We start from the raw sequence: 26152 nt of genomic DNA, 5'->3' as shown, positions 1-26152 counted from the left end.
GAGGCTTGCATGCCTCAACGATCCGGAGAGCTTCGTTGGCTGGTGTCAGGGATTTATGCTTTGGCACTTGGTACGTTCACCTATGCCAAACAGGTCAAAGGGTAGAGGCCAGACTAAGAGCGGTCCACCAGTCCTCCAGGTTCAGGGGTTCAGCTCAGGGCTAACAACCCTGACTAGTAAAACAAAACTGTTGCAGAAACAACAATGAAGAATCTTTCTGCATATGAGTGCGACAGTATTCCTGAGTCTCCATTCAGGACCTGCAAGACCGACAGTAGTGAAAACCGAGAGGAAGCTACTGACAGGATGAAAGAAGCCTGAACACTGCCAAAGATGGAGGACCTTCATTGCTGCCCTAAACGCCAGTGGTGTAACGAGCAATAGGATAAGGGGAAAAAGGCAATTTGTCCCTACACCTCCATGGGGCCAACACGATGCAACCTTAATCATAGCTGGCCTCCCAAGGGAGACGTAGGGAAAGAGGAAAACTAAACATATTCCAACTTATGCAGAAAATAAATACAACAACAACGTACCAAATTAGGTATTAAATTAACAAAAGGATATTCGCTAGTGAAAGCAAAAGCACCACAAAATAGGGGCTTTAATTCTGACCTACAGAATACAAAATGTACGTAAATCAAATTCTTAAAATTTCTTTTCAGTACTGATTACCTCATAATTACTGTCAATGATATGAAAATCCAAATTCAAACTCGTTCTTGAAATATATGTAATCTTCCCACTGAAAATTATGTGTGCACAATCAGAATCAGGTTAAATATCAATGGCACATGTTGTCAAATCTGTTGTTTTGTGGCAGCAGTACATTGCAGTACATAATAACTATAATTTACAATAAGGTCCATATTTACGGTATAAAATGTTTAAATTAAATAGGTAGTACAGGAAGAGAGGAAAAATACTGAGATAGTTCATGGGTTCATTGTCCATTCAGAAATCCGATAGTGGAGGGAAGAAGCTGTTCCCGAAATGCTGAGTTTGTATCTCCAGGCTCCTGTACCTCCTCCTCGATGGTAGAAGTGAGAAGAGGGCGTGTCCTCGGGGCCCTTAATGATGGGTGCCGCTTTTTCGAGGCATTACCTTTTGAAGGCGTCCTCGGTGCTGGGGAGGCTAACACTCTTGATAGAGCTGGCCGAGTTAAGTTTCTGCAGCTTTCTCCCGATCCTGAGCAGTGGCCCCTCCACACCAGACAGTGATGCAACAAGTTAGAATGCTCTCCATGGAACAGAAATTTGCGAGTGTCTCTAACATACCAACTCTCCTGATGGAATATTGTCCCTGTCATGCCCTCTTTGCAATTGTATGCTGTTGTGTGCTGGGGCAGCAGGCTGAAGGTAGCAGACACCAACAGAATCAACAAACTCATTCGTAAGGTCAGTGATGTTGTAGGGATGGAACTGGACTCTCTGATGGTGGTGTCTGAAAAGAGGATGCTGTCTAAGTTGCATGCTATCTTGGTTAATGTCTCCCATCCACTACATAATGTACTAGGAGGGCACAGGAGTACATTCAGCCAGAGACTCATTCCACCGAGATGCAGCACAGAGCGTCATTGGAAGTCATTCCTGCCTGTGGCCATCAAACTTTACAACTCCTCCCTTGGAGGGTCAGACACTCTGAGCCAATAGGCTGGTCCTGGACTTATTTCATAATTTACTGGCATAATTTACATATTACTATTTAACTATTTATGTTCTATTACTATTTATTATTTATGGTGCAACTGTAACGAAAACCAATTTCCCCCGGGATCAATAAAGTATGACTATGACTATGACTATGAATATGTTGAGCCCAGGGTACATTTTCAGAGATGCTGACACCCAGGAACTTGAAACTGCTCACCCATTCCACTTCTGATCCTTCGACGAGGAACTGGCTTACCTTTGACTTACCTTTCCCGAAGTCCACAATCGCTTCCTTGGTATTACTGACGTTGAGCGCAAAGTTGTTGCTGTCAACACCACTCAACCAGCTGGTCTATTCCACTTCTGTTAGCCTTCTTGTCACCTTCTGAAGCTCTCTGCCAACAATACTTGTGGCATCGGCAAATTCATACATGGTGCTTGAGCTGTGCCAAGCCACACGGTTGTGGGTATACAGACGAGTAGAGCAGCGGGCAAAGCACACATGCTTGGGGTGCGCCACTGTTGATGATCATCATTGACTTTGATGTGGTCATAGTTGAATTTAAGATATTGTCTTTTCATCTGGCATCCAATATTCATGAGATTTCTCTTCATCTGGCTCCTCACACTCAATTCCTGACCACCTCGATCTCTGCGAGCCTCCACGTTGCTCATTTGGCTAATTAAGTTTGTTCCCATTCTCTCATCTCTCATGGAGCCACGAGAGATTGCACAGGCTGGAATCTGGAGCAACAAACAATCTGCTGAAGCAACTCAGCGAGTCAAGCTGCATCGAGCTGTTAACAGTCGGGCTAAAGTCCTGCATTGGGACTGAGAATGCAGAGGAAAGACAGCCACTATAAAAAGGAGAGAGGGAGGAAGCAAAAGGCAGATTATGCTGGTTGGCAGAGCAAAGGAGAGGTGCTGGAGTGGGACAACAGAGCCAGGTATGATAGGTGGAGGCAGGCAAAATAAAAGGCAGGTAGAGCTACTGTAAGTGGGGCTAGTAAGGGTGAGGGCAGAGATGGCTGCTGGAGGGTGGTAAGTGGGAACACAATGCCATCAGTATTGGAATCTGATCATGGGAGCCATTAGGGAAGAGGCTGATAGATAGAACCAGATGGGACGCAGGGGCATCCAGTGGGTAAAATGTGTGGGTAATGGCTGGGAGGAACCAACAGGCAAGGGAAAGCAGATAAAAATGGAAGGACCAGAAGTGGATCAGGAGGAGTGAGGGATTGGGATGGGGTGGAGCAGAGAAACACAGGAGATAAGTGTTACCGGAAACAGGAACTATGATGCTCAATACCATGCAGTTGTAGATTACTCAGTTGGAATACAAGGTGTTTTTACTCTAGTTTGCATTCACACTCGCTCTGGCAGTGGAGAAGGCCAAGGACTGACGGGTGGTTGTGTGAATGGGAAGCGGAAGCCGTGCAACCAGGAGCTCAAGATGGCCACTGGTGCCCTGCAATGACTGCTTAGTCTCTCCATTGTACAGGAGACCACATCAGGAACAGCAAATGCAGTAGCCACACCCGATTCCCTTTCTTCTTCAAAACACCCAAATCTGTTATTCACCTCATATACATGGTCATTTCTGTTATATAATTTATTTGAGTTCTTCCAGTCAGATAATCTTTTCTCTTTCCCTATCAATAGCAGGGAGTTAACCCTAATCAAAATTACAAATATTACCTTGTGACTAATGGCTTTATTCTCCTTATACTGTACCACTCGACAGCATTCAGCACAGTTAACTCAAAGCTGATCTTCCCTTCTATTGTTTCGCTGTTGAGTCTGGCCTCATGCTGTTCTGTTCTTTTCTGTCCCCGTACAGAGGTCATCTCTGGAAATATCTTCTTCAATGTACACCACTTTGAGACAAGATTTTTTTTTTTCTTTTCCTCACTTATATTCTCTTCAATTTTCTTTTAATGTATGTTAACACTTGACTCTAGAATGCACAAAGCACTTTAACCTCTGCAGTGCATCAGCTATTTGGAACGCTGACAATAACCTTATGCCTTTCTTAACCCCTGCCAAGGAGTCATTAATAACAGTTTAGAGACCTCCATATAGGAGTACACCCAATTTAATCATTTCCTGTTCAAGCTTATTTAGAACACTGCCAATCATATTCTCGACTACTGGACTTTTTACTGGGAATACTCAAAGCTACCAGGGTTCAACAGTCCTGCATGAGCTTGTTGGATTGGTCTGTATCATTTTTATTTTCCTGTAGTTAAACTTTCTTATGCCTGTTTGTATTTTTATATAATTAGCTATCTACACGTAATTGTTCAGTGAGCTTTCTATGGTTTCAGTTGCCTCTGTAATTTGTCTGGAAACATCTTAGTTTCAGTGGTGGGTATCACATCACTTGAACAGGAGTTATCTTATTAGTTAATTTAAGCATTGGAATTTCCAATGGAATGTGAACTATCAGTAGTTAGGTAGAAGATCAGACTAAGTTTTTCGGTCTCTTTTCTCTTCCCCTGCCACTAAGCTCTTTGCTTTCTTTCCTTTTCCCTCATTTCCTTTGATCTTGTAACACTAAATGAAATGATTGTAAGCAACAAATTTTACACCTCGTTCTTGACTTCTGAAGAACTTCTGACTTCACCAAAACATCAGGATCCAAGAAGCTTCATGGGGGCAAGTTAAAAGATGCCATCTTGAGCAGGACCAAGCCCAATATTGGGAACGCAGTTGAAAAGAGAGTATATTCTGTTTTATTTCTTTGCCTGCTCTTAGAGTTGATCATGTAAGCATCATACTGTATGGCCCACAAACCCATATCACAACCGTTGGACTACTAGCTCTCAGACCACAACTCAACACATACACGCACGTGCTTTCCAGGTTCTGATCATTCACTGTCCCTCGCAGATCTCTGTCAGGACCTCAAGCTGAATGTGTGCCACTGAATGTGCTTGTTAATTTCCTTTGACTGCGAAGGGAAGATCAGACCATTGTGTCAGGTCGTTCAGTGTACTCAGTACTGCTAAAATTTCCAGTGGTATGTCACAATAAAAAGGTCTTCAGCCCATCACACTGTGACCACTTGACTGGGCTGCTGCAGATGCCACTGAATTTCTAGGCTACTCTCTCTATCTAGAGAGAGAATGTCACAAAGACAAGGCAGATTTTGCTTGTTGTCCCATTTCTTCATGGAGATTCAACGTGCCTTACTGCTAGCAGCAAATTAATATTCTTATAGGAGAGAGAGGTGTTGCATTTACTCTGTCCTAAAAAATAACATATCCAGAACTTATAACTGCCAGGAAAATATGGCTTTAATTAGGCTGATGTTTTCTTTTAGTGAGCACAAGCTCAGAAGGGTGCAAGATGGATTCTGTGACCAGCAGATACTTAGTTTCGTGTAGTGTTCACTGCACACCCAAGCCCAGTGGTACAGCCTGTTTTTCCCAATACTAAAAGCTGATAGAATAGCTACTGTGTGCAGCCATGTTTGAACGTTGGTCTAGGCTCATCAATTAAAATGTCAAGAGAAGCTTTCACTGACGTTACCTTCATGGGAGGGGGTTGCTGCCGGAATGTGGCTGTTTGCCGTGCGTCCTGTTTCCTGGCCACCTGTAGCTGCTGGGCAGCGGCTGCAGCTGCTGCGAGTGACTCTGGTATCGGTGGCTCCTGAGGCTCTGTCTGCCATTCTGCTTTCTGCTTCTCAAAGTAACTAAATAGCAAAAACATAGAAATTCTCACTGACAAGCATTGCCAAATATACAGCTTTCGGGTAATATCAGATATGTGCAAAAACTATTGATCACCTAAATAACAGGTATTTCTGAACAGTCTCAACACAATGTTATTCTTTTTATACTACTTATTTTGTAATTTATAGATATTTACCATATAACTATATAACAAATACAGCACGGAAACAGGCCATCTCGGCCCTTCTAGTGCGTGCCAAACTCTTACCCTATCCTAATCCCACCAACCTGCACTCAGCCCATAACCCTCCATTCCTTTCCTGTCCATATATCTATCCCAATTTAACTTTAAACGACAACATAGAACCTGCCTCAACCACTTCTGCTGGAAGCTCGTTCCACACAGCTACCACTCTCTGAGTAAAGAAGTTCCCTCTCATGTTACCCCTAAACTTATGTCCTCTAACTCTCAACTCATGTCCTCTTGTTTGAATCTTCCCCACTCTCAATGGAAAAAGTCTAACCACATCAACTCTATCAATCCCCCTCATAATTTGAAACACCTCTATCAAGTCTCCCCTCAACCTTCTACGCTCCAAAGAATAAAGACCTAACTTGTTCAACCTTTCTCTGTAACTTGGGAGATGAAACCCAGGCAACATTTTAGTAAACCTCCTCTGTACTCTCTCAGTTTTATTGACATCTTTCCTATAATTCGGTGACCAGAACTGTACACAATACTCCAGATTTGGCCTTACCAATGCCTTATACAAATTCAACATTACATCCCAACTCCTATACTCAATGCTCTGATTAATAAAGGCCAGCAAACCGAAAGCTTTCTTCACCACCCTATCCACATGAGATTCCATCTTCAGGGAACTATGCACTATTATTCCTAGATCCCTCTGCTCTAAAGCATTCTTTAATGCCCTACCATTTACCATGTCCTATTTTGATTAGTTCTACCAAAATGTAGCACCTCACATTTTTCAGCATTAAACTCCATCTGCCATCTTTCAGCCCACTCTTCTAACTGTCCTATATCTCTCTGCAAGTTTTGAAAACCTACCTCATCATCCACAACACCACCTATCTTAGTATCATCTGCATACTTACTAATCCAATTTACCACCCCATCATCCAGATCATAAATATATATTATAAACAACACTGGACCCAGTACAGATCCCTGAGGCACACCGCCACACACCGTCCTCCAATCTGAGACACAGTTATCCACCACTACTCTCTGGTGTCTCCCATCTAGCTCAATCCATGCTCTAAGCTCATCCACCTTTCTTACAATGCTCCTAGCATTATAATAGATGCATTTAAGAAACTCTCCACCTCCCACTCTCTGTTTATCCTTAATTGAGCAAACAACTTTGTTATCTTCTTCTTCTTGTTCCCCTATATCAATCTCTCCTCTCCTAGTCTCCTTAATTTGATTCCCTCCCCCCCAACCATCCTAGTTTAAAGTCACCTTAGTAGCCCTTGCAAATCTCCCCGCCAGGATATTGGTCCCTCTATGATTCAAGTGCAACCCGTCCCCTTTGTACAGGTCATGCCTGCACCAATAGTGGTCCCAATGATCCAAAAACCCGAATCCCTGCCCCTTGCTCCAATCTCTCAGCCACATATTTATCCTACATCTCATTGCATTCCTACTCTCACTGTCACGTAGCACAGGCAGTAATCCCAAGATTACTACCTTTGTCGTCCTTTTTCTCAACTCCCTTCCTAACTCACTATATTCTTCTTTCAGGACCTCTCCCCTTTTCCAACCTATGTCATTGGTACCTATACGTACCATGACCTCTGGCTCCTCTCCCTCCCATTTCAAGATCTCTTGGACGCAATCAGAAACATCACGGACCCTTGCACCAGGGAGGCAAACTACCATCCGAGTCTCCTGACTTCATACACAGAATCATCTATCTGACCCCCTAACTATTGAGTCCCCTATTACTATTGCCCTCCTCTTCCGTTCCCTATCCTTCTTACCTACAGGGCCGGACTCTGTGCCGGAGGAACGGCCAGTGTTGCTTCCCTCAGGTATGCTGTCCCCCCCCAACAGTACTCAAACAGAAGTACTTATTGTCAAGTACTCACAGGCCGATAATTGCCAGGTTTACTCTTAGAACCCTTTTTAAACAATGAAACTACATAAGCAATATGCCAATCCTCTGGCACCATCTCTGTTTCTAATGACATCTGAAATATTTCTGTCAGAGTCCCTGTTATTTCTACACTAACTTCCCTCAAAGTCCTAGGGAATATCTTGTCCGGACCCAGAGACTTATCCACTTCTATATTCCTTAAAAGTGCCAGTACTTCCTCTTCTTTAATTGTCATACTTTCCATAACTACCCTACTTGTTTCCTTTACCTTACACAATTCAATATCCTTCTCATTAGTGAATACCGAAGAAAAGAAATTGTTCAAAATCTCCCCCATCTCTTTTTGCTCCACACATAGCCATCCACTCTTATTCTCCAAGGGACCAATTTTATCCCTCACCATCCTTTTGCTACTAACATAACTGTAGAAACCCTTTGGATTTATTTTCACCTTACTTGCCAAAGCAGCCTCGTATCTTCTTTTGGCTTTTCTAATTTCATTCTTAAGACTCTTTTTACATTCTTTATATTCCTCGAGTATCTCATTAACTCCAAGCTGCTTATATTTATTGACGATCCCTCTCTTTTTCTGAACCAAGTTTCTAATATCCCTTGAAGACCATGGCTCTCTCAAACTTTTAATTTTTCCTTTCAACCTAACAGGAACATAAAGATTCTGAACCCTCAAAATTTCACCTGTAAATGACCTCCATTTCTCTGTTACATCCTTCCCATAAAACAAATCTTGCCAATCCACTCCTTCTAAATTCTTTTGCATCTCCTCAAAGTTAGCCTTTCTCCAATCAAAAATCTCAATCCTAGGTCCAGTCCTACCCTTCTCCATAATTACATTGAAACTAATTGTATTGTGATCACTGGACCCGAAGTGCTCCCTAACACAAACCTCCGTCAAGTACTTATTTACGTCTTTGCACTGTTTCATCCCACGTCAGTGATAGTCTGATTTTGATTATTACAAATAACAATTTAAGTACCTTTCGCCCATTTTTATTGCAGTGCAACCTCAATATGACATGCCTCGGCTTTAGTTGCACTGTATGTGTTAACTTTATTCCCCAAGATGGCAATTATGTTTAAAGTTCAAAAGTTGAAAGTAAAGTATTTCACCAATACTGCCTTGAGATTCATTTTCTTCCAGGTGAAAAAACTACACAGCAACAAACAAAGAATGCAACTCCAAGATGCATATCCCTCATCTGAAATGCTTGGGGCCGAAAGTATTTTGGAATATATAATGAGATGGTTTGGGATCGCCATCATTTTCAATTCTGAATTTTACATGCTACCAGTAAGCAATCTTTGTCTTACGCTTGTTTATCAAACATACCATTAATATAATGAAAATATAGTGTGTCCAGGGTAACAGAAGCCACATAGCAGCATCAAGAGAGAACACCTGAATCAGCTGTTGAACGGCAGGCTTTCAGTCTCCACTTACGATGCCATGTTTTGATTAACAGGTTGCAGTACACTATATTTGTATTTCACTGTTTTTTAGGTTTTATGTAAGATATAAAAATAATCAGCACCGTAGACTTGTTCTGAAGTTAGATTTTCATCAGCGATGCTTTAAAAATTTAATGCTGTTATGTAAGGTATGAGAACATTCAGTATCGTAGACTTGCTCTGCTGTTAGATTTGTGATCAGCAGATGCTTTAAAAATTTAATGTCATGCCCGTTCTTACATTTCTGCAACCAGCCTGCCGAATATTCACAATCACCTTCAATTTTCAGTTTGTCGTGAAAGATTTTTGCTTGTTTCATGATCAGCATACCGTTAAGCGGCATATGTTCACTCTGACACTGGCGACACACAAATGAGGAGTTCGCTTTTTGCTTTATGCAGTTTTTCTATTTTTCATTGTCTTCTGTTTACTATCCGAGGACACTTCTCAGAACTGTCTGTGGCGCACAGAGACCTGCACATCGCCTGGGAACCTTCCCAGTGTCTCGTGGAATTTTCCATTTGTGGCGTCATGTCCATGCTCAAAAATCAATCTGAATTTCAGAGGTTTTCAGATTTTGAAATTTCAGATAAGGGGGTACTAAACCTGCATTACCATTACTTATAATAGCTTCTGAGTTGTTTCTCAATAGCCGTATGAAATTTCTGCACTTCACCTTGAATAAATATAATTCTGAAAGCATCAAGCAATTCATTTTCTAAGGCCAAATTTACATGCTTTCTCCTGAAGACATTAATTCTTGCTACGACATATTTCTATAGTTTCCAGCAATTCTCCAGCACCTCACAGAACTCTATGGAGAACCTATACAGACATCCTTTTCTCATATCCATCAACAACATTCATAGACTTTGCATTCACAAGTACTATGCAAAGCTTGCAAATTAGTCTCAGGAAAATGCCAAGCGTTGTATGGCCTATTTTCAAGCACAGGACAAACCAAATTCTGTTGCACCTTCTGCCCCTTGCTGGAAGAACAAGTCTCGGGTATCCATTTTATCATTTAGCTCAAGACTAGCCATCTTGAGTACGGATCACAAACAAGAGAAAATCTGCAGATGCTAGAAGTCCAAGCAAACACACATCTCAGGATGAGGCTTTTCATTCTACATCTCAGGATGAGGCTCTTCATTCCAAAAATGCCATCCCCTTCTCTCAATTCCTCTGTTTCTGCCACATCTGCTCTCAGGATGAGGCTTTTCATTCCAGAACTAAGGAGATATCCTCCTTCTTCAAAGAAAGGGGCTTCCCTTCCTCCATCATCAATGCTGCCCTCACCTGCATCTCTACCATTTCATGCACGTCTGCCCTCACACCATCCTCCCACTACTCCACCAGGGATTGGCTTCCTCTTGTCCTTACCTACCACCCCACCAGCCTCCACATTCAGCACATAATGTGCTATAATTTCCGCCATCTCCAAAAGGATCCCACCACCAAGTACATCTTTCCCTCCCCCCTCCCCCCAGTTTCTGCAGGGATTGCTCCCTGTGTGACTCCTTTGTAGAATGTCTGCGAGATGGCTTTTTAGAACAGCTTGTTCTCGAGCCCACTAGGGGATCAACTGTACTGGATTGGGTATTGTGTAATGAACCAGAGATGATTAGAGAGATTGAGGTGAAGGAACCCTTAGGAGACAGTGATCATAACATGATTGAGTTCACTGTGAAATTTGAGAATGAGAAGCCGAAATCCAATGTGATGGTATTTCAGTGAAGTAAAGGAAATTACAGTGGCATGAGAGAGGAACTGGCCAAAGTTGACTGGAAAGAGACACTAGCGGGAAGGACGGCAGAGCAGCAGTGGCTGGAGTTTATGCAAGAAGTGAGGAAGGTGCAAGACAGATATATTCCAAAAAAGAAGAAATTTTCCAATGGAAAAAGGATGCAACCGTGGCTGGCAATATAAGTCAAAGCCAAAGTTAAAGCAAAGGAGAGGGCATACAAGGAAGCAAAAATTAGTGGGGAGTTTTTAAAGCTTGTAACAGGAAACTAAGAAGGTCATTAGAAGCTAGCAAATAATAGCAAAGAGGATACTAAAAGCCTTTTCAAGTATATAAAGAGTAAAAGACAGGTGAAAGTAGATATAGGACCGATAGAAAATGATGCTGGAGAAATTGTAACGGGAGATAAGGAGATGGCAGAGGAACTGAATGAGTATTTTGCATCAGTCTTCACCAAGGAAGACATCAGCAGTATATCGGACACTCAATGGTGTCAGGGCAGAGAAGTGTGCGCAGTCACAATTACGACAGAGAAAGTACTCAGGAAGCTGAATAGTCTAAGGGTAGATAAATCTCCCGGACCAGATGGAATGCACCCTCGTGTTCTGAAGGAAGTAGCTGTGGAGATTGCGGAGACATTAGCAATGATCTTTCAGAAGTCAATAGATTCTGCCATGGTTCCGAAGGACTGGAAGATTGCAAATGTCACTCCGCTATTTAAGAAGGGGGCAAGGAAGCAAAAAGAAAATTATAGACCTGTTAGCTTGACATCGGTGGTTGGGAAGTTGTTGGAGTCGATTGTCAAGGATGAGATTACGGAGTACCTGGAGGCATATGACAAGATAGGCAGAACCATGGTTTCCTTAAAGGAAAATCCTGCCTGACAAACCTATTACAATTTTTTGAGGAAATTACAAATAGACTAGACAAGGGAGATGCAGTGGATGTTGTGTATTTAGATTTTCAGAAGGCCTTTGACAAGGCGCCACACATGAGGCTACTTAACAAGAGCCCATGGAATTACGGGAAAGTTACATACATGGATAGAGCGTTGGCTGATTGGCAGAAAACAGAGTGGGAATAAAGGGATGCCATTTTGGTTGGCTGCCGGTTACCAATGGTGTTCCACAGGGGTCCATGTTGGGGCCGCTTCTTTTTACATTGTACATCAACGATTTGGATTATGAAATAGATGGCTTTGTGGCTAAGTTTGCTGACGATATGAAGATAGGTGGAGGGGCCGGTAGTGCTGAGGAAACAGAGGGTCTGCAGAGAATCTTGAATAGATTGGGAGAATGGGCAAAGAAGTGGCAAATGAAATACAATGTTGGAAAGTGTATGGTTATGCACTTTGGTAGAAGAAATAAACGGGCAGACTATTATTTAAATGGGGAGAGAATTCAAAGTTCTGAGATGCAACGAGACTTGGGAGTCCTTGTGCAGGATACCCTTAAGGTTAACCTCCAGGTTGAGTCGGTGATGAAGAAGGTGAATGCAATGTTGGCATTCATTTCTAAAGGAATAGAGTATAGGAGCAGGGATGTGATGTTGAGGCTCTATAAGGCGCTGGTAAGACCTCACTTGGAGTACTGTGGACAGTTTTGGGCTCCTTATTTAAGAAAGGATGTGCTGACGTTAGAGAGGGTACAGAGAAGATTCACTAGAATGATTCCAGGATTTCAATCCTGAGAAGAAGGTGACAGCTCAGGATTGAAATGTCTAATACCAGAGGACATGCATTTAAGGTGAGTGGGCGAAAGTTCAAAGGAGTTGTGCAGGGCAAGGTTTTTTTTTTGCACAGAGAGTGGTGACACTGGAATGCGCTACTGGGGTAGTGGTGGCGGCAAATACAATAGGAGTGTTCAAGAGGCTCTTAGATAGGCATACGCATGTGCAGAAAATGAATGGATATGAACATTGTGGGGGTGGAAAGGATTAGTTTAGTTGGGCATTTGATTACTGCCTTAATGAGTTTGGTACAGACTGTGGCCTTGTTCCAGTTCTGTTCTGTTCTAAGTTCTACTTAATAAAGATGTTGAAGGCAGTAATAATGATTTCAATGGCAGGTGGGCTGAAATAAGGAGAGAATAAGTGATATTTTGGTGGTGAAAATAGACTGCTTCGGCAATGAATTCTAAGTGCACAGATGGGTTGAAGGTTGCAATCTGTAACAGCAAACACCTCTAGGCCATTCTATTGGCTAAGGTGTTTGACAACACAAAGACAGCAGGGGGATCCAGATAACATTCAGAAAAGCTATATTTGGGAACTAAAAGTCTTTTTTTTGTCACTTTTGCTAAATGGGTGATACTTTGTACTGCACATACTTCTTTCACTTCACTGACAAACGAGTAACAAATAACGGGCCGGCACAGTAGCATAGTGGCTAGCGTAACACTGTCACAGTGCCAGAAACCTGGGTTCAAATCTGCAATTCTCCATAGGGAGTTCGTACATTATCCCCATGACTGTGTGGGTTTCCTTCCAGGTGTTTCAGTTTCCAAAGACGTACAGGTTAAAAGCTTGATTGGTCAATTGACCACATGGGAATATTTGGGCACCGCAAGCTCATTGAGCCGAAAGGGCCTGTTACCATTACCTCTAAGTCAGTCAATACCTAAAAGTTATAGTCCATCAAATCAAAGATGCTTACTCAAGAGAAAGTTTTTCTTCTTCTTCACACAAGTCTGGTAATCGCTGCAGACCTAGAGTCATTCTCAAGGCATCCACGTGTTCTTTAAGGGGCTTGTATTCCTCATGCAGACGCCGTGTAGATTCAAGAAGTTTGTTCAAGTCATTTTCAGATTGTTTTATTGTATTTTCCATCTACAAAATGAAGAAGAAAATTCTTAGTGGAAGTGAATGATACTACAGCGGATTCTGGTTAATTCAGCTATTGGTTAATCGGGGCACCTGATAATGGAGACAATGCTTAAAAAAAAAACAAAAACTAATCAAGAAAATTGTTGGGATTTCCCTCATTTATTTGGTATGCTATGCTATTTAATTGGGGCAGGACATTGTAGCTGAACAGGTTCCAACTAGCGTCAGTCACGCACACTTATGTGGCTATTAGACACCACACATGCTTTGAGTGAACAGTTTTTAAATGGTATCAGTTGTGCGTGTTTGTGTTCAAACACAGTGTTGTGGCGCTGATTGTTGGTGGGAAGTAAGCAGTAAAATATTCAGGCTTGGAGATGCCAGAAATGGCCAGGTGCAAAAGTGAAACCCTTTCACCATTTCAACAAGTTAAGAACTATGAAGAATTCAAAGGCATCAACAAGCATCTTGAATTTTACATTAAAAGTGAAGATTTAGAGGATGCAATCGTCGATAGCATTGTAGGAAGGCAGTCCATTATCTGCTCCAGGTGTCTGTGCTGATTCGGTTCATTGTGAACACTGGATGACTTTCTCTGTCGATAACTATTAGGAACTAATGCACAGTTTTACAGTGCTGTAGTACAATGGTAGTTTCTAATTTGTTCTGTATTTCATCTAAATACATAATTTGTTACTCAGTTTGTCTTTTTTATACCTTTTTAACTATTTCCATGAGATTTCGGCTAACTGGGACATCAGTTTAATTGAGCAAAAATGTATTGGTCCCAATGTATCTCAGTTAACCGGAATTCACTGTGTTAACAAGTATCTTTTCCCCTGTGCCATTTTTCTTGTGGAGTCGCCTATTAGTGAGTGGGTAATGGTATATAATACCAAAAGCTTTGGAAGCAATTACAAAAAAATGCGTGGAACTGACAACTCCTTCTGTGCGCAGGTGAGACTGATCTCTACCATCCAAGATGCAAGTTAGGTTAATTTTCCCATTCCTAATGCTTCAGACAGACTCACTGCTTTGAACAAATTTAGTGGAGAAATTGGCAAGAAGCATATTTTCAGTTGATAAGAAGTCAATATTAGTTCTCTATTTCTCACCACAAAGAATAGAGCTTGTTTGCTGAATTTTTTGTTTAAATAGCATTTGCTGTTTTAGAGCTGCAGTAATTTATTTTTGGAACAAATTAATTGACTGCTAAATTTAAAAATAAACTATCAAATAGAAATTAAACTATTTAGTTTAAATGCTGCCTTGAGCACCTGGCTAGAACCCATTGTTGCAAATGGATGGAAAATAAACTGAGACAGATTTAATTTGTTTTTTTTTACCTATTTTGCTTGATATTCACAGACTTCAATAATATATCGCCTCAATGCCCAGTTTTGTTATGGTCCTATTTTTACAACTAATGCTCTACAATTAATGCTCAAACGGTTGCAATTTTCACCAAATAAAACTCAACCCAATGTTAACATGCCTCCAACCTACCACATTGATATCTGCATGGATCAGTCGGAGTTCCTCGACATGAGCCATCTTCTCCTGCAGCAAGAGATCCATTTCATGCTTATAGTCCTTCAAGTGCCTTTCTTCAGACTCCAGTGCGTCAAACTCAGCTTTCAACCGAGCTTTAATTTTTTCCATTTGCACTGTCTTAGCCCTGCAATTTCACATGAACATTTAAGGCTTCAGAAATCTAGCAATATTGATAATTTTGTTTCACAGCTCTCTGAACAACTTCTCATAGCATACTAAAGCTTTTGTAAAATAAATCAGCTTTTGTCCACCTACAGTAGAAGAAAACTATTTTATTGAAGCTAATGTGTTTGAGCTCATCTCATGGCCTAGTGCAGTCGCAGTCCACACGGCTTTCCTCATCTGATACCACATTTGCCGAGTTCGGGAAGGACAGCTGATCCTACTGGGCAGATCCTATTTACAGATATTAATATGAATCACCAGGGTTAACTATGATACCCAGGCCATTAAATACCACAAAAGAGGTAATATTAGTGCTATTAATGAAAAGATTACAAGATAAGTAATATTTAAGTTTGCTGACGGCACCACAATCATTGGCCGAATCAGAGTTGGTGATGAATCAGCATATTGGAGGGAGATTGAAAATCTGGCTTAGTGTTGCCACAACAACAACTTCTCACACAATGTCAGCAAGACCAACGAGCTGATAGGAGGAGGAAACCAGAACTTTAAATTCCTCGGTGTTATCATTTCAGAAGATCTGTCCTGGGTCCCGCATGCAAGTGCCATTACAAAGGCAGCACGGCAGCTTCTTTACTTCCTTACAAGTATGTGAAGATTAAGTGGGTCATCTAAAACTTTGACGAACTTCTATAGGTCTGCAGTGAAGAGTATACCAACTGGATGCACTTCAACCTGGTATGGAAACACCATTGCCCCTGAACAGAAAAGCCTAAATAAAATAATGGATACGGCCCAGTCCATCACGGGTAAAGCCCTCCCCACCATTCAGCACATCTACATGGAGCACTTTCACAGGCAAGTAGCATCCATTACCAAGGACCCCCACCATCAAGGCCGTGCTCCCTCCTCACTGCCGCCATTAAAGAGGTGGTACAGGAGCCACAAGACCCACACACCGATTTCAGGAACAGTTATTACCTCTCAAACATCAGGCTCTTGAACCAAAGGGGATAACTTCACTCAACTTTACTCACCCCATCACTTGAGCTGTTCCCACAATCTATAGACTCACTTTCAAGGACTTTTCATCTCATGATCTTGATGTTTATTGCCTGTTCCCCCAAGCCCCCCCCCCCTTCTTTTCCTTAAATTCTCAGTTTTATTGTCTTTTGCACAATGGTGTTTGTCCTACTAGTTGGGTGCAGTCTTCCACTGATTCTGTTGGTTTTCTTTGTACTTACTCTGTAAGGCCTGCAAGAAAATGAATCTCAGGGTTGTATATGGTGGCATATGTGTACTTTGATAATAAATTGACTTCGTACTTTGAACAATGTAGAATTCCTGCATCAACATTTACAGGAGACAACTTAGGGCAGCAATGATGTTTAAAATCTACCTGAAGTAACCTGTCTAGCTAATAGTTAATCAGGATAATCTTAGTAAAAGAATAGTACCTCCCCCACTGCACTAGTACATCAGAGAAAAATACATGCTTAGGTCTTGGTGTTGAGCTTGCATCAGCAACTTAATTTGGTTCTAAGAAGTACCAACTGTCCTCCCACAACATGCTCCTACAGATTTTACCTCCTCTGATAAAATGGAAGCCAACCTACAATAAATATTTATAAAGTGAAAACTCCAATTAAGTAGTACCCTGAAAAACTGACGGACAATGGTGCATTGTGCAGAAACTGTGTGAGTCCAGTCCAGGTCACTGCAGACTGTTTATTCACAGGGATCTAAAAAGAGGTTTGTTGAATATTTGCAGCCTGGAAATTCAGTTCACTGAATCCCCATTCACTGTTCTTCTTATACATGTGCTTCTTTCCCTGTTGATTTCAGTTGTTTGAATACCCTGGCTGCAGGGCTTTAAGTTATGAACTGCTCACCAATGAAGCAAAACCACAGCTTGACTTACAAACGAAATATTTAACAAATTCCTTCCAGCTTCCTGTGTGGTTTCTAGAATTCGGTGACAAAAACATCTGTAGGGACCAATGTTCCCTCTAACTTTTAGTAGTCAGTGTGCACAAAAATCTTACGTTGTGCAAAATTTTTTCCTGCAACAAAAGTATGTGCGCACTGAATGCATGCATTGCACAGTTTATGTAGGTTTACAAAATATTTGACTTAAAACTGGACAGAATAACAACAAAATAACATACATATTTAAGTCACTGAGTTATTTTTTCTCTTTCCTGTCTTTGGCATTTACCCATTCTTTGTAAACTCTTATCTAGACTAATAGAACTTCCATCCAATTGATAGCTTTTGATTCTCATTAACATATCCAAATGACATTCACCTAAACAGTTTCTCAGCTTGTTTTTGAGTTAATTCATTAGGCTAAAACCTCGCTCACAGTCCGCACTAGTTGCAAGAAAGGTTCCCCCAATGTCCATCAACTGTGCAAGGTCACAAAACTGTTCATTTTGAAGTACAAATGTCACCATTTGAGCAAAGTTTGAAATCATTTGGATTTAATTTTTTCTTGCACAGAAAATTTGAAATCATTAAACTGTCTAACTATTACAGTATTTTCAGCTAGAGAATCATGATACTTTAGTCATAAGACATTAACTTGTTCATCGCCAAATGTGAAGACACAATCTGCAATTGCGGAGAGATCAAAAGCTGACCATTCCTGTACCTCATCTTAAGGAAACCTTTCTTCTAAATTAACACAAAGACTATTTATAAAAGTCAACAGTGAACTTATATGTACTGTGACATTTTCTTCACGTTGTTGGCTTAGCAAAACTTTAACTTTGTCACTCCATGCAACATTGTCTCCCAGATACTGCTTTCTTATCTTGTTAATTTTACCTCGCGCAAAATGAAGTGAATCAATTGGTGTCAGGCCACTCTTTTGCAGAATCTTGCACAGTGCAGCCAGTTCATCAAAGACATCACTTAAAACCTGTAAAGCTACTTTGTATGTGATGTTTATCAATTTATTTTGACAGTATTTAGCCACAGGGTCATTTGACTGATCTTTTTCAATAAAAACTTAGTAAGCTATCTACAGGATTTGAAACAGATCTTTGTAAACTTTACGATATGAACACTGTCCGCCAAAGATGGCTGCCGCCGTGATGCAGCTCTACAAACCGGAAAAGGAAAGGTGAGGTGACGTAAATTAGTGACGTGCATTGTGGTATTTGAAAAACCGACTAGTTAACAGAAACATTTAGCTAAAAGCTTATTTTCAATAAGTATAATTATTAATTACTACATTATTTTAGGTAACTAACCTTTTGTGCGCACATTAATTTCCTTTGTGCGCTGGTTGAAAAACTTGTGCGCACACACACGCACACAGCTTAGAGGGGACATAGGTAGCGACCCGATACAAAGTCTCAGTGAGATGTTCCAGACTAGTGCTTCCCATAACAAAATGCAATTGTCCAATCTCAATCCATTTCCTGGTTGGAGTGGACTGACAGTAAAATCGAATGGCACTTTACTGTAGTGGTAAAGCTGTGGCTGCTATCTATTGGTATTCAAACTTCAAAAACCTCTTTCCCAAAACTGAAATTCTGCCACCCCCTACCACCCCTCATTTGGAGTCTCACAAAAGCTATTCCTTTAGAACTAAAACAGGCTGCAGAAGCCAGTCGGCTAGCTTTTACAGAACAGTTCAACTTATTTATCTGCTTGCTGCATCGTTTATTGCTTTAACAGCTAAAACAAATTGATTCAATGGTCACAGGTTTTTAGATTCTGTTTAAGAGTCGAGCCTGATCTTCATACAATTTGTGTGGTAACCCCCATTCTATGACTGAGGTCTGTTGCTTATTAGTGAAGTTAATGTCAAATAATTTCTTAGTCAATGCTATACCTGCTGACTAAGTTTAAAAAACTGCTTATTAATTGTTTGGTCAAGCATTTTTTCTGCATGGCTTATAAAGCTACACAAAAGAAGTTCAAATGGAAGTTACTAACTTGAAATATTCAAGATTGGAGTGCATTTATTATCAAAGAATGTATAAATCATATAACCTTGACATTTGCTTCCTCACAGGTAATCAATCACAAAGCAGGAAACCCAAAAGAACCCAATTAAAGAAAGAGAATAAAAATAAAAGACCAACACCTGAGGTGCAAGAGAAAAAAAGACAAATCATGCAAACAATTGAAGTGAACAACAGCATTCCGAACCAAAATTGAGTCCTCAGACCCAGACCTCAAAGCAGCCCAGAGTAGGCCCAAAACCTCACTTATTAGTTCATCATATTAGCAGGCATAGAGCACAGCAGCAGGGGCAGTCTTCTTAGCCTCAGTGCTTTGGAGATGACTATCGCAGAGAACAAACAAAATTACCTCTTGCCCTCGATCCCAACACCCTGTCTTTTCAGTCTATCTGGGCCAGTGTTTAAATTGAGCAAACAACGGAACAGCAAAATGTTCTGACGCCCTGGAGAGAGGAGTAAAGATCGCGGAGAGCAAGCGAAGTCGGCTCTCTGGGCCAGTGTTTAAATTGCTTAAACGGCAAATCATACTTCACACTAAGACCCAGGCAACACTGCAGCGAAAGGCTCCAGACCTAGACCACGCCAGTGACGCCACCCAGCAACTCGCTCTGAGCTTAGGTTTCATCGCCCAGCCCAAAGTCGCCCTCAAGCTCTTCAAATCAACTTGGCACTCAGAGCAACCCAACCTCACACCCAGGCCAGTTGTATAACCACCAAATCTCCCGGGCCCAAGTTCCAATTTGTCTTGGCGCCCAGAGTAAACTAACTTCACACCTGCACCAACTGAATGAGCATCCGAACTCCATCTACAATGACTCTGCAACACGCCATTTCAGCTGATCCCCCAAACCCTCCTCACCGTCGCTCGCCCCTTCACTGTCTGAGGCAATAATTTAACACAATTTACCTCAGAAAAGGCATACTTAGTGACGTTTTTAGCTGGGATTTCTTAGCTTTTTAACTACCGGAATGTATTGCACATGTTCAGTAGTGACATCTTAACCGAAAGTATTAAAGATGCATGTTTATTCTATTTCTATGCCATGGAAGAGAAATGAGAATGCAAATCACTTTTAACACCTTTACACCTGCTGCCTGACCAGCTGAGTATTTCCAACACTATTTTTGCTTACATTACACTTTCAAAATCAGTTCCTCCAGCTTGTCACAGAAAAAAGAATCAAATACTACATAAGTTTAATAATTTTAAATATAAAAATTTAAATAAACAATTAAGAAATATTAAAACATTTTATTTGTTTTCTACTATCAATATCTTACCTTGCCATGTATAAACTTATTTGCATTGCTCTCATGGTATAATTGTTGTGAAGTGAAAATATCTTGCCAAAATTATTCAGCTTCACACGAACTACATTTGACAAAAGTAGCTAAAACATTACAAAATCTAAGCAAATATTTTAACACATCTCAAAGTTCACAGAGTGATAAGCAACCTGTACCAACATTGAATAATTCTATTGGTGTTATTTTTTATTTCACCTGCTTCAGGATAAATATATTCTTGGTTACATAAATTGACAGAGTGAATTAGAATACATTTGCTGAAGAAAAGCAGTATTTGAAGTGTGTTGTTTATTGATTTTATTGTTCGCTAAGACTTCCAATCTGCACCTCGTAAGGCATGAAAATGCCCGACGCAGGCCTCTCATGGTCTGAGTCGACATTCCCTCCCCTAAAAAGGTATTAAAAATGTTGAAGAATTATAATTTTATAACACTTAAAACAATTAAAAACATTAAAAGTCAAGTTATCTTTTTAAAAAGTGATCTGCATTTTCATTTCTATTACATGCCATGGAAATACAATTCCCAATGCAATCAACATGATTTCAACTCAAAATCAGAATCAGGTTTAATATCACTGCCATACACTGTGAAATGCGTTGCTTTGCGGTAACAGTACATAATATGTAATAATAAAAAATATATATAAATTATAGTAAGGATATATGAGAAATAAATTAAGTAATGAAAAAAAAGAAAAAGAAATGGATGCATTGTCCATTTAGAAATCTGATGGCGGAGGGGAAGAAGCTGTTCCTGAAACGTTGAGCGTGTGTCTTCAGGTTCCTGCACCTCCTCCTTGATGGTAGTAATGAGAAGAGGGCATGTCCTGGGTGATAGGGGTCCTTAATGATGGGTGCCGCCTTTTTGAGGCATCACCTTTTGAAAGTGTCCTCGATGCTGGGGAGACTAGGGCTCATGATGGAGCTGGCTGAGTTTACAACTTCCTGCAGCTTTTTCAGATCCTGTGCAGTGGCCCCTCCATCGCAGATGATATGTAACCAGTTAGACTTCCTTCTATAGAATTTCTGTAGAAATTTGAGAGTGACCTCGAACTTCTAATGAAATATAGCCACAATCATGCCTTCTTTGTAATTCTGTCAATATGTTGGGACCAGTATTGGCCTTCAGAGCTGTTGACACTCAGGAACTTGAAACTGCTCACTCTTTCCGTTGCTGTTCCCTTAATACGGATTGGCATGTAATCCCCTGACCTCCCCTTTCTGAAGTCCACAATCCATTCCTTGGTCGGACTGACATTGAGTGCAAGGTTGTTGTTATAACACCACTCCAGCAGCTGATCCATCTCACTCCTGTAAGCCCCTTTGCCACCATCTGAAATTCTGCCAACGATAGTTGTGCCATCGGGAAGTTTATAGCTGGTGTTTGAGCTGTGCCTAGTCATGAGACTAGGCAGTAAAGCAGTGGGCTAAGCAAGCATCCTTGAGGTGTGCCAGTGTTGACAGCGAGGAGGAACTGTTACTTCTCAACTGCACTGACTGTGGTCTACCGGTGAGCAAGTCAAGGATTCAGTTACAGAGGGAGGTACAGAGACCTAGGTTTTGGAGGTTGTTGATTAGAACTGAGGGTATGATTGTATTGTACACTGAACTGTAATGAATAATCAGCAGCCTGACGTAGGTATTTCTATTGTCCAGGTGATTCAAGGCCAAGTGGAGAGCCACTGAGACTGCAATGGCTATAGATCTATTGTGGCGATAGGCAAATTGCAGTGGGCCCAGGTCTTGCTTAGCCATGACCAACCTCTCAAAACAGTTCGTCACAGTAGATACAAGTACAGCTGGGCAATAGTTATTGAGGCAGCTGACCGAACTCTCTTGGGCACTGGTATGACTGTCGTAGGAGCCTCCAATGGCAGCAGTGAGAGATTGAGGATGTCCTTGAACACTCTCACCAGTTGGATGGTACCGGTTTTCAGAGCCCTACCAGGTACACCGTCAGAGCTTGACGTCTTGCGGGGCTTCACCCTCTTGAAAGATGCTCTGACATCAGCCTCTGGGGCAAAGATCACAGGGTCACCAGATGCTGCAGGGATTCAAACAGGTGTAGTTTTATCCTCCTTTTCATAGCGTGCATAAAAGCCTTTCAGCTCATCTGGGAGTGAAGCATCACAGATACTTGTTATGTTAGCTTTCCTACATTCATTATGTAGGAAGTAATGACCTGCAAACCCTGCCAGAGCTCACGTGCATCGGATTCCACCTCTAACCTCAATCAGAATTGTCTATTCGCTCTTAAAATAGCCTTCTGTAGGTCGTACCTGGACTTATTGTACAGTCGTTGCCTGCTTTGACATGGTGCAGGTCCTAGTAGGGGATTACACCTTTGGACCTATGGGGAAATTGCAGCAAGACTGAATTTTGCCACTGATCTCTATGGGGACCCCAGTCATAGGGAGAACCAACTCACCTCTTCAAACATGCCAAATAGTTACTACAACTTCACATTGTACACCTCACTGGCGAAAATCCAGGACTTCCACGTAAATAGCCGAAAGCTGTGGTTCTAATCTGAGTGTAGAATTGAGTGCTTCTTACATGAAATGCTTTGACCCAACAGTGTTTTGGATTTTGGAATATATAATGAGAGAGCTTGGGATCGCTATCATTTCCGGCTCTGAATTTATGTTCTACCGGTAAGCAGTCTTTTGTCTTACATTTGTTTATGTACTTAACAGTAAAAATTATTATGTACCATTAGTATAATGAAAATATGTGTGCAAGGTAACAAAAACAGCATCAGGAGAATACTGAATCAATGTTGAACAACAAGCCACAGCAACTTTTCAATCTCCACCTATGAAGCCGTATTTTGATTAAATAGGTTACAGTACAATGTATTTGTATTCTAATTTGTTTAGGTTTTACGGAAGGTATATATTTTTTAAATCAGCTTTGTAGACTTGTTCTGGTGTAGATTTTCACCAGCGACTATCTCAGCAATGAACTTCTCTGCTGCTTTGTGATCAGCAGATACTTCATCTTCAAAATGTTTAAATTCTTTAAAAAAATTAATGCCAAGCCTTTTCTTGAATTTCTACAACCAACCTGTTGAATATTGATAATTACCTATCTTCCATCTGTAGTGATAGATCTTTGCTTGTTTGATGCTCAGCATACCGTTAACCAGCATATATTCACTCATTCAATATATGATCGCGATCTTCATTTTTCGTTTTATACAGTGTTCTATTGATAAAGTTTAAGGGAAAGGGGGATTCTCAAGATCCCTGTAAACAATGAATTAAGTACTGACTATGTCTGTGACTGCAGTGTGTTTGAATAAATACCTCACAGCAGCCCTCTTTGGAGCAAGCTGATTAAAGTTCGCCCAGATCCACATAGATGTCTCTGGGCTTTTCACACCTTTTGATTTTGACAAAAAGCAGTACCTGATGAAGGGATGTTCTTATCTTTGTAATTAAGTTGTGGCTCCAGCAAACCAGGCAGGACATTCTTTTCTTCAATTAAGGTGGCTGGAGTGTCTAATAAATTGATTGTACTTTTGTATCAATAGCCCATTGACTTGACCGGAATGGTTATCAAACTGATTGTTCTCTGTATCAATAGTCCATTGACTTGACCGGAATGGTTATCAAACTGATTGTTCTTTTGTATCGGTGGCCTTATAACTTCTGACAATTCTGACATCGGGCAGTGAACTTGTAGAACCGCCGGGGAGATGAGAAAGGTTCTTTCCCTGATGTTGGGTCCAAGTTCACTCACCGGCTGAGCTCGAAGAAACAAACAGGTGGAAAGATAAGTAACAATCTTTTTATGCTGTCGTTATTTGATCTAGCAAAGTTATGTTTACACTATTTTTCATTAACTTCTGTTCATTACATACATGAGGTCACTTCCCAGAACTACCTGGGGTGTGCAGAGACCTGCACATCACTTGGAACCTTCTGAGCACTTTGTGATATTTTCCATCTGTGACAGCTTGCCAAAAAAATTTCAGATCTCGGAGATTTTCGTATTTCGGAATTTTGACTAAGGGATATCAGCAAAACTCAGTACAATTCAGCCTACAATCTCAGTGTCAGCTTATGACAGGCTTTAACGGGAAGGCAGATGGTGATAAATTTGTGATCATAGAAGATTGAGCATTCACAGAACAATGAGTGGAGATTGTGAACAATGGCAGTATTCAAAGCAGAACAAATCCAAGTGCTTATTCATTTTCCAGGGATTCACATTGAAAGTGATTCTGGCAATAGACCAGAACAGATGCAAATAATCTACACCATTCTTCATTATAATTTTATTACAATTGGTCCAAGTTCAATCTGGCATTCAGTTCCCTGACGTACTTACTTTCTTTTTGATGTGTCTAATGATCTGTGGAGTACTTTCTGTTTTCAATTTACCTCAATTCCATTACATAATATGATAAACAGTCCCTCAATGACCAAGTGGACACATGATCCAATGTTGATGTATCCACAACCAAATTATAGAGACTTTCTCACATAATGTGAGAAAACCGTATTAAATTGAGTCCAAAAACCATCAAGAGGCAGTAATTAAGAAAAATATGGTCATTTAAGAAGCAGCAGTATATAGAGATAATTAAGCAAAAATATATCTCACTACTGGAAGAGTAGTACAAATTAACTTATTCAATGAGTTGAGGTAAATTAAAGATAGCTCTCTCAACTATTAGTGCTGTTTCCATTTCCTTCAATTCTCTCAGGGATGCTGCCATTTAATCACTACAGTTTCATTAAGTCAGTAGAGTGGCGTCGGATAATTTCCAATGCACAATCAAAGCAGCAAGATTTTCATGATCAAATCCTTATATTGAATGTTTACAGGCACCTACTGGAAACTAAGCAAGGATGATAGATCTGAAATGATGAATCTGACAGATTTTCTTTCCTCCATCTCAGGTATAAGAGACGAAAGTGTGCTCTTTTTAATAGACCCCCCACTTATTGGGCAAGTTCTGTGCTTTGGTTCTTCATACAACTGAATACATTTTGTTTTCTTTTGTTCTCTAACCTACAATTCAAAATGAGAGAAATGCAACAGTTCAGACATTGTGGCTCCATTAGGAGTGGTGTTCTCATTCACTGCTTTACTTCACTCAAACTGTTTATAAATCCAGAAGTTTTTGTTTAGATATAAAAATAGAAAAGTTACTGAATGCTGAAACAAATAATTTAGCTAATTAATATCAGAAATGTTTTAACGCGTTTCCTCCCATCTGAGTCCCTGTCTGGGGCTCAGGAGAATTACACCTTTCATCTGGTTTCTGGAGAACAACAGCACGGCGCTGACAACCTGGCAAGGAATTTAAACCACCAACTACGTGGAAGAAATGGGAATGGAGAAAATAAATTTTATGCCTATTGCAGAAATATTGATTTCATTCTTTTTTTATTAAATAGGTATTCTGAGCCTTTGGTTTGTTTGAGTTGTGGATTATCTTACACTGTTGAGAGAGGGAAAAGAAAACGTTTACGTCAGATAATTTGATGCCAGGTGTAGGCACTGACACAGAAGCTAATCCTCTTCATCTGGATCAGAACTGGTCAGTAAAGCTGACATAGGGGAATGTTTCCCGAATATTGAGGGTACCCTAGTGACGCAGCTCATAGAACCACTGCCACAAAGTGCCAGAGACACAAGTTCATGACTAACCCTGGGTGCTGTGTGTGTGCCGTTCGCAATTTTTTC

At 40.8% G+C, this 26152-nt stretch overlaps 1 protein-coding gene across 2 annotated transcripts in view; it reads right to left on the bottom strand.

The window, feature by feature from the left end:
- The window catches only part of zc4h2 (zinc finger, C4H2 domain containing), a 37658-nt gene that overhangs the window by 5847 nt on the left and 5659 nt on the right, over positions 1 to 26152 (bottom strand). Inside the window, exons 1-4 of one of the 2 annotated variants that reach the window (XM_063061411.1) lie at positions 18424 to 18497; positions 14993 to 15164; positions 13317 to 13489; positions 5187 to 5349 (exon numbers count right to left, since the gene is read on the bottom strand). In XM_063061411.1, coding sequence (XP_062917481.1) covers positions 5187 to 5349; positions 13317 to 13489; positions 14993 to 15148 — 492 coding nt within the window. In that variant the 5' untranslated portion in view covers positions 15149 to 15164; positions 18424 to 18497. Of the gene's footprint in view, positions 1 to 5186; positions 5350 to 13316; positions 13490 to 14992; positions 15165 to 18423; positions 18498 to 26152 lie in introns of those variants that run through there. The other variant, XM_063061410.1, reaches the window with a different exon arrangement.

This window comes from Mobula hypostoma, chromosome 10, assembly GCF_963921235.1.
Source record: "Mobula hypostoma chromosome 10, sMobHyp1.1, whole genome shotgun sequence".
Taxonomy (NCBI): Eukaryota; Metazoa; Chordata; class Chondrichthyes; order Myliobatiformes; family Myliobatidae; genus Mobula; species Mobula hypostoma.
This window is presented reverse-complemented; position numbering and strand designations above follow the sequence as displayed.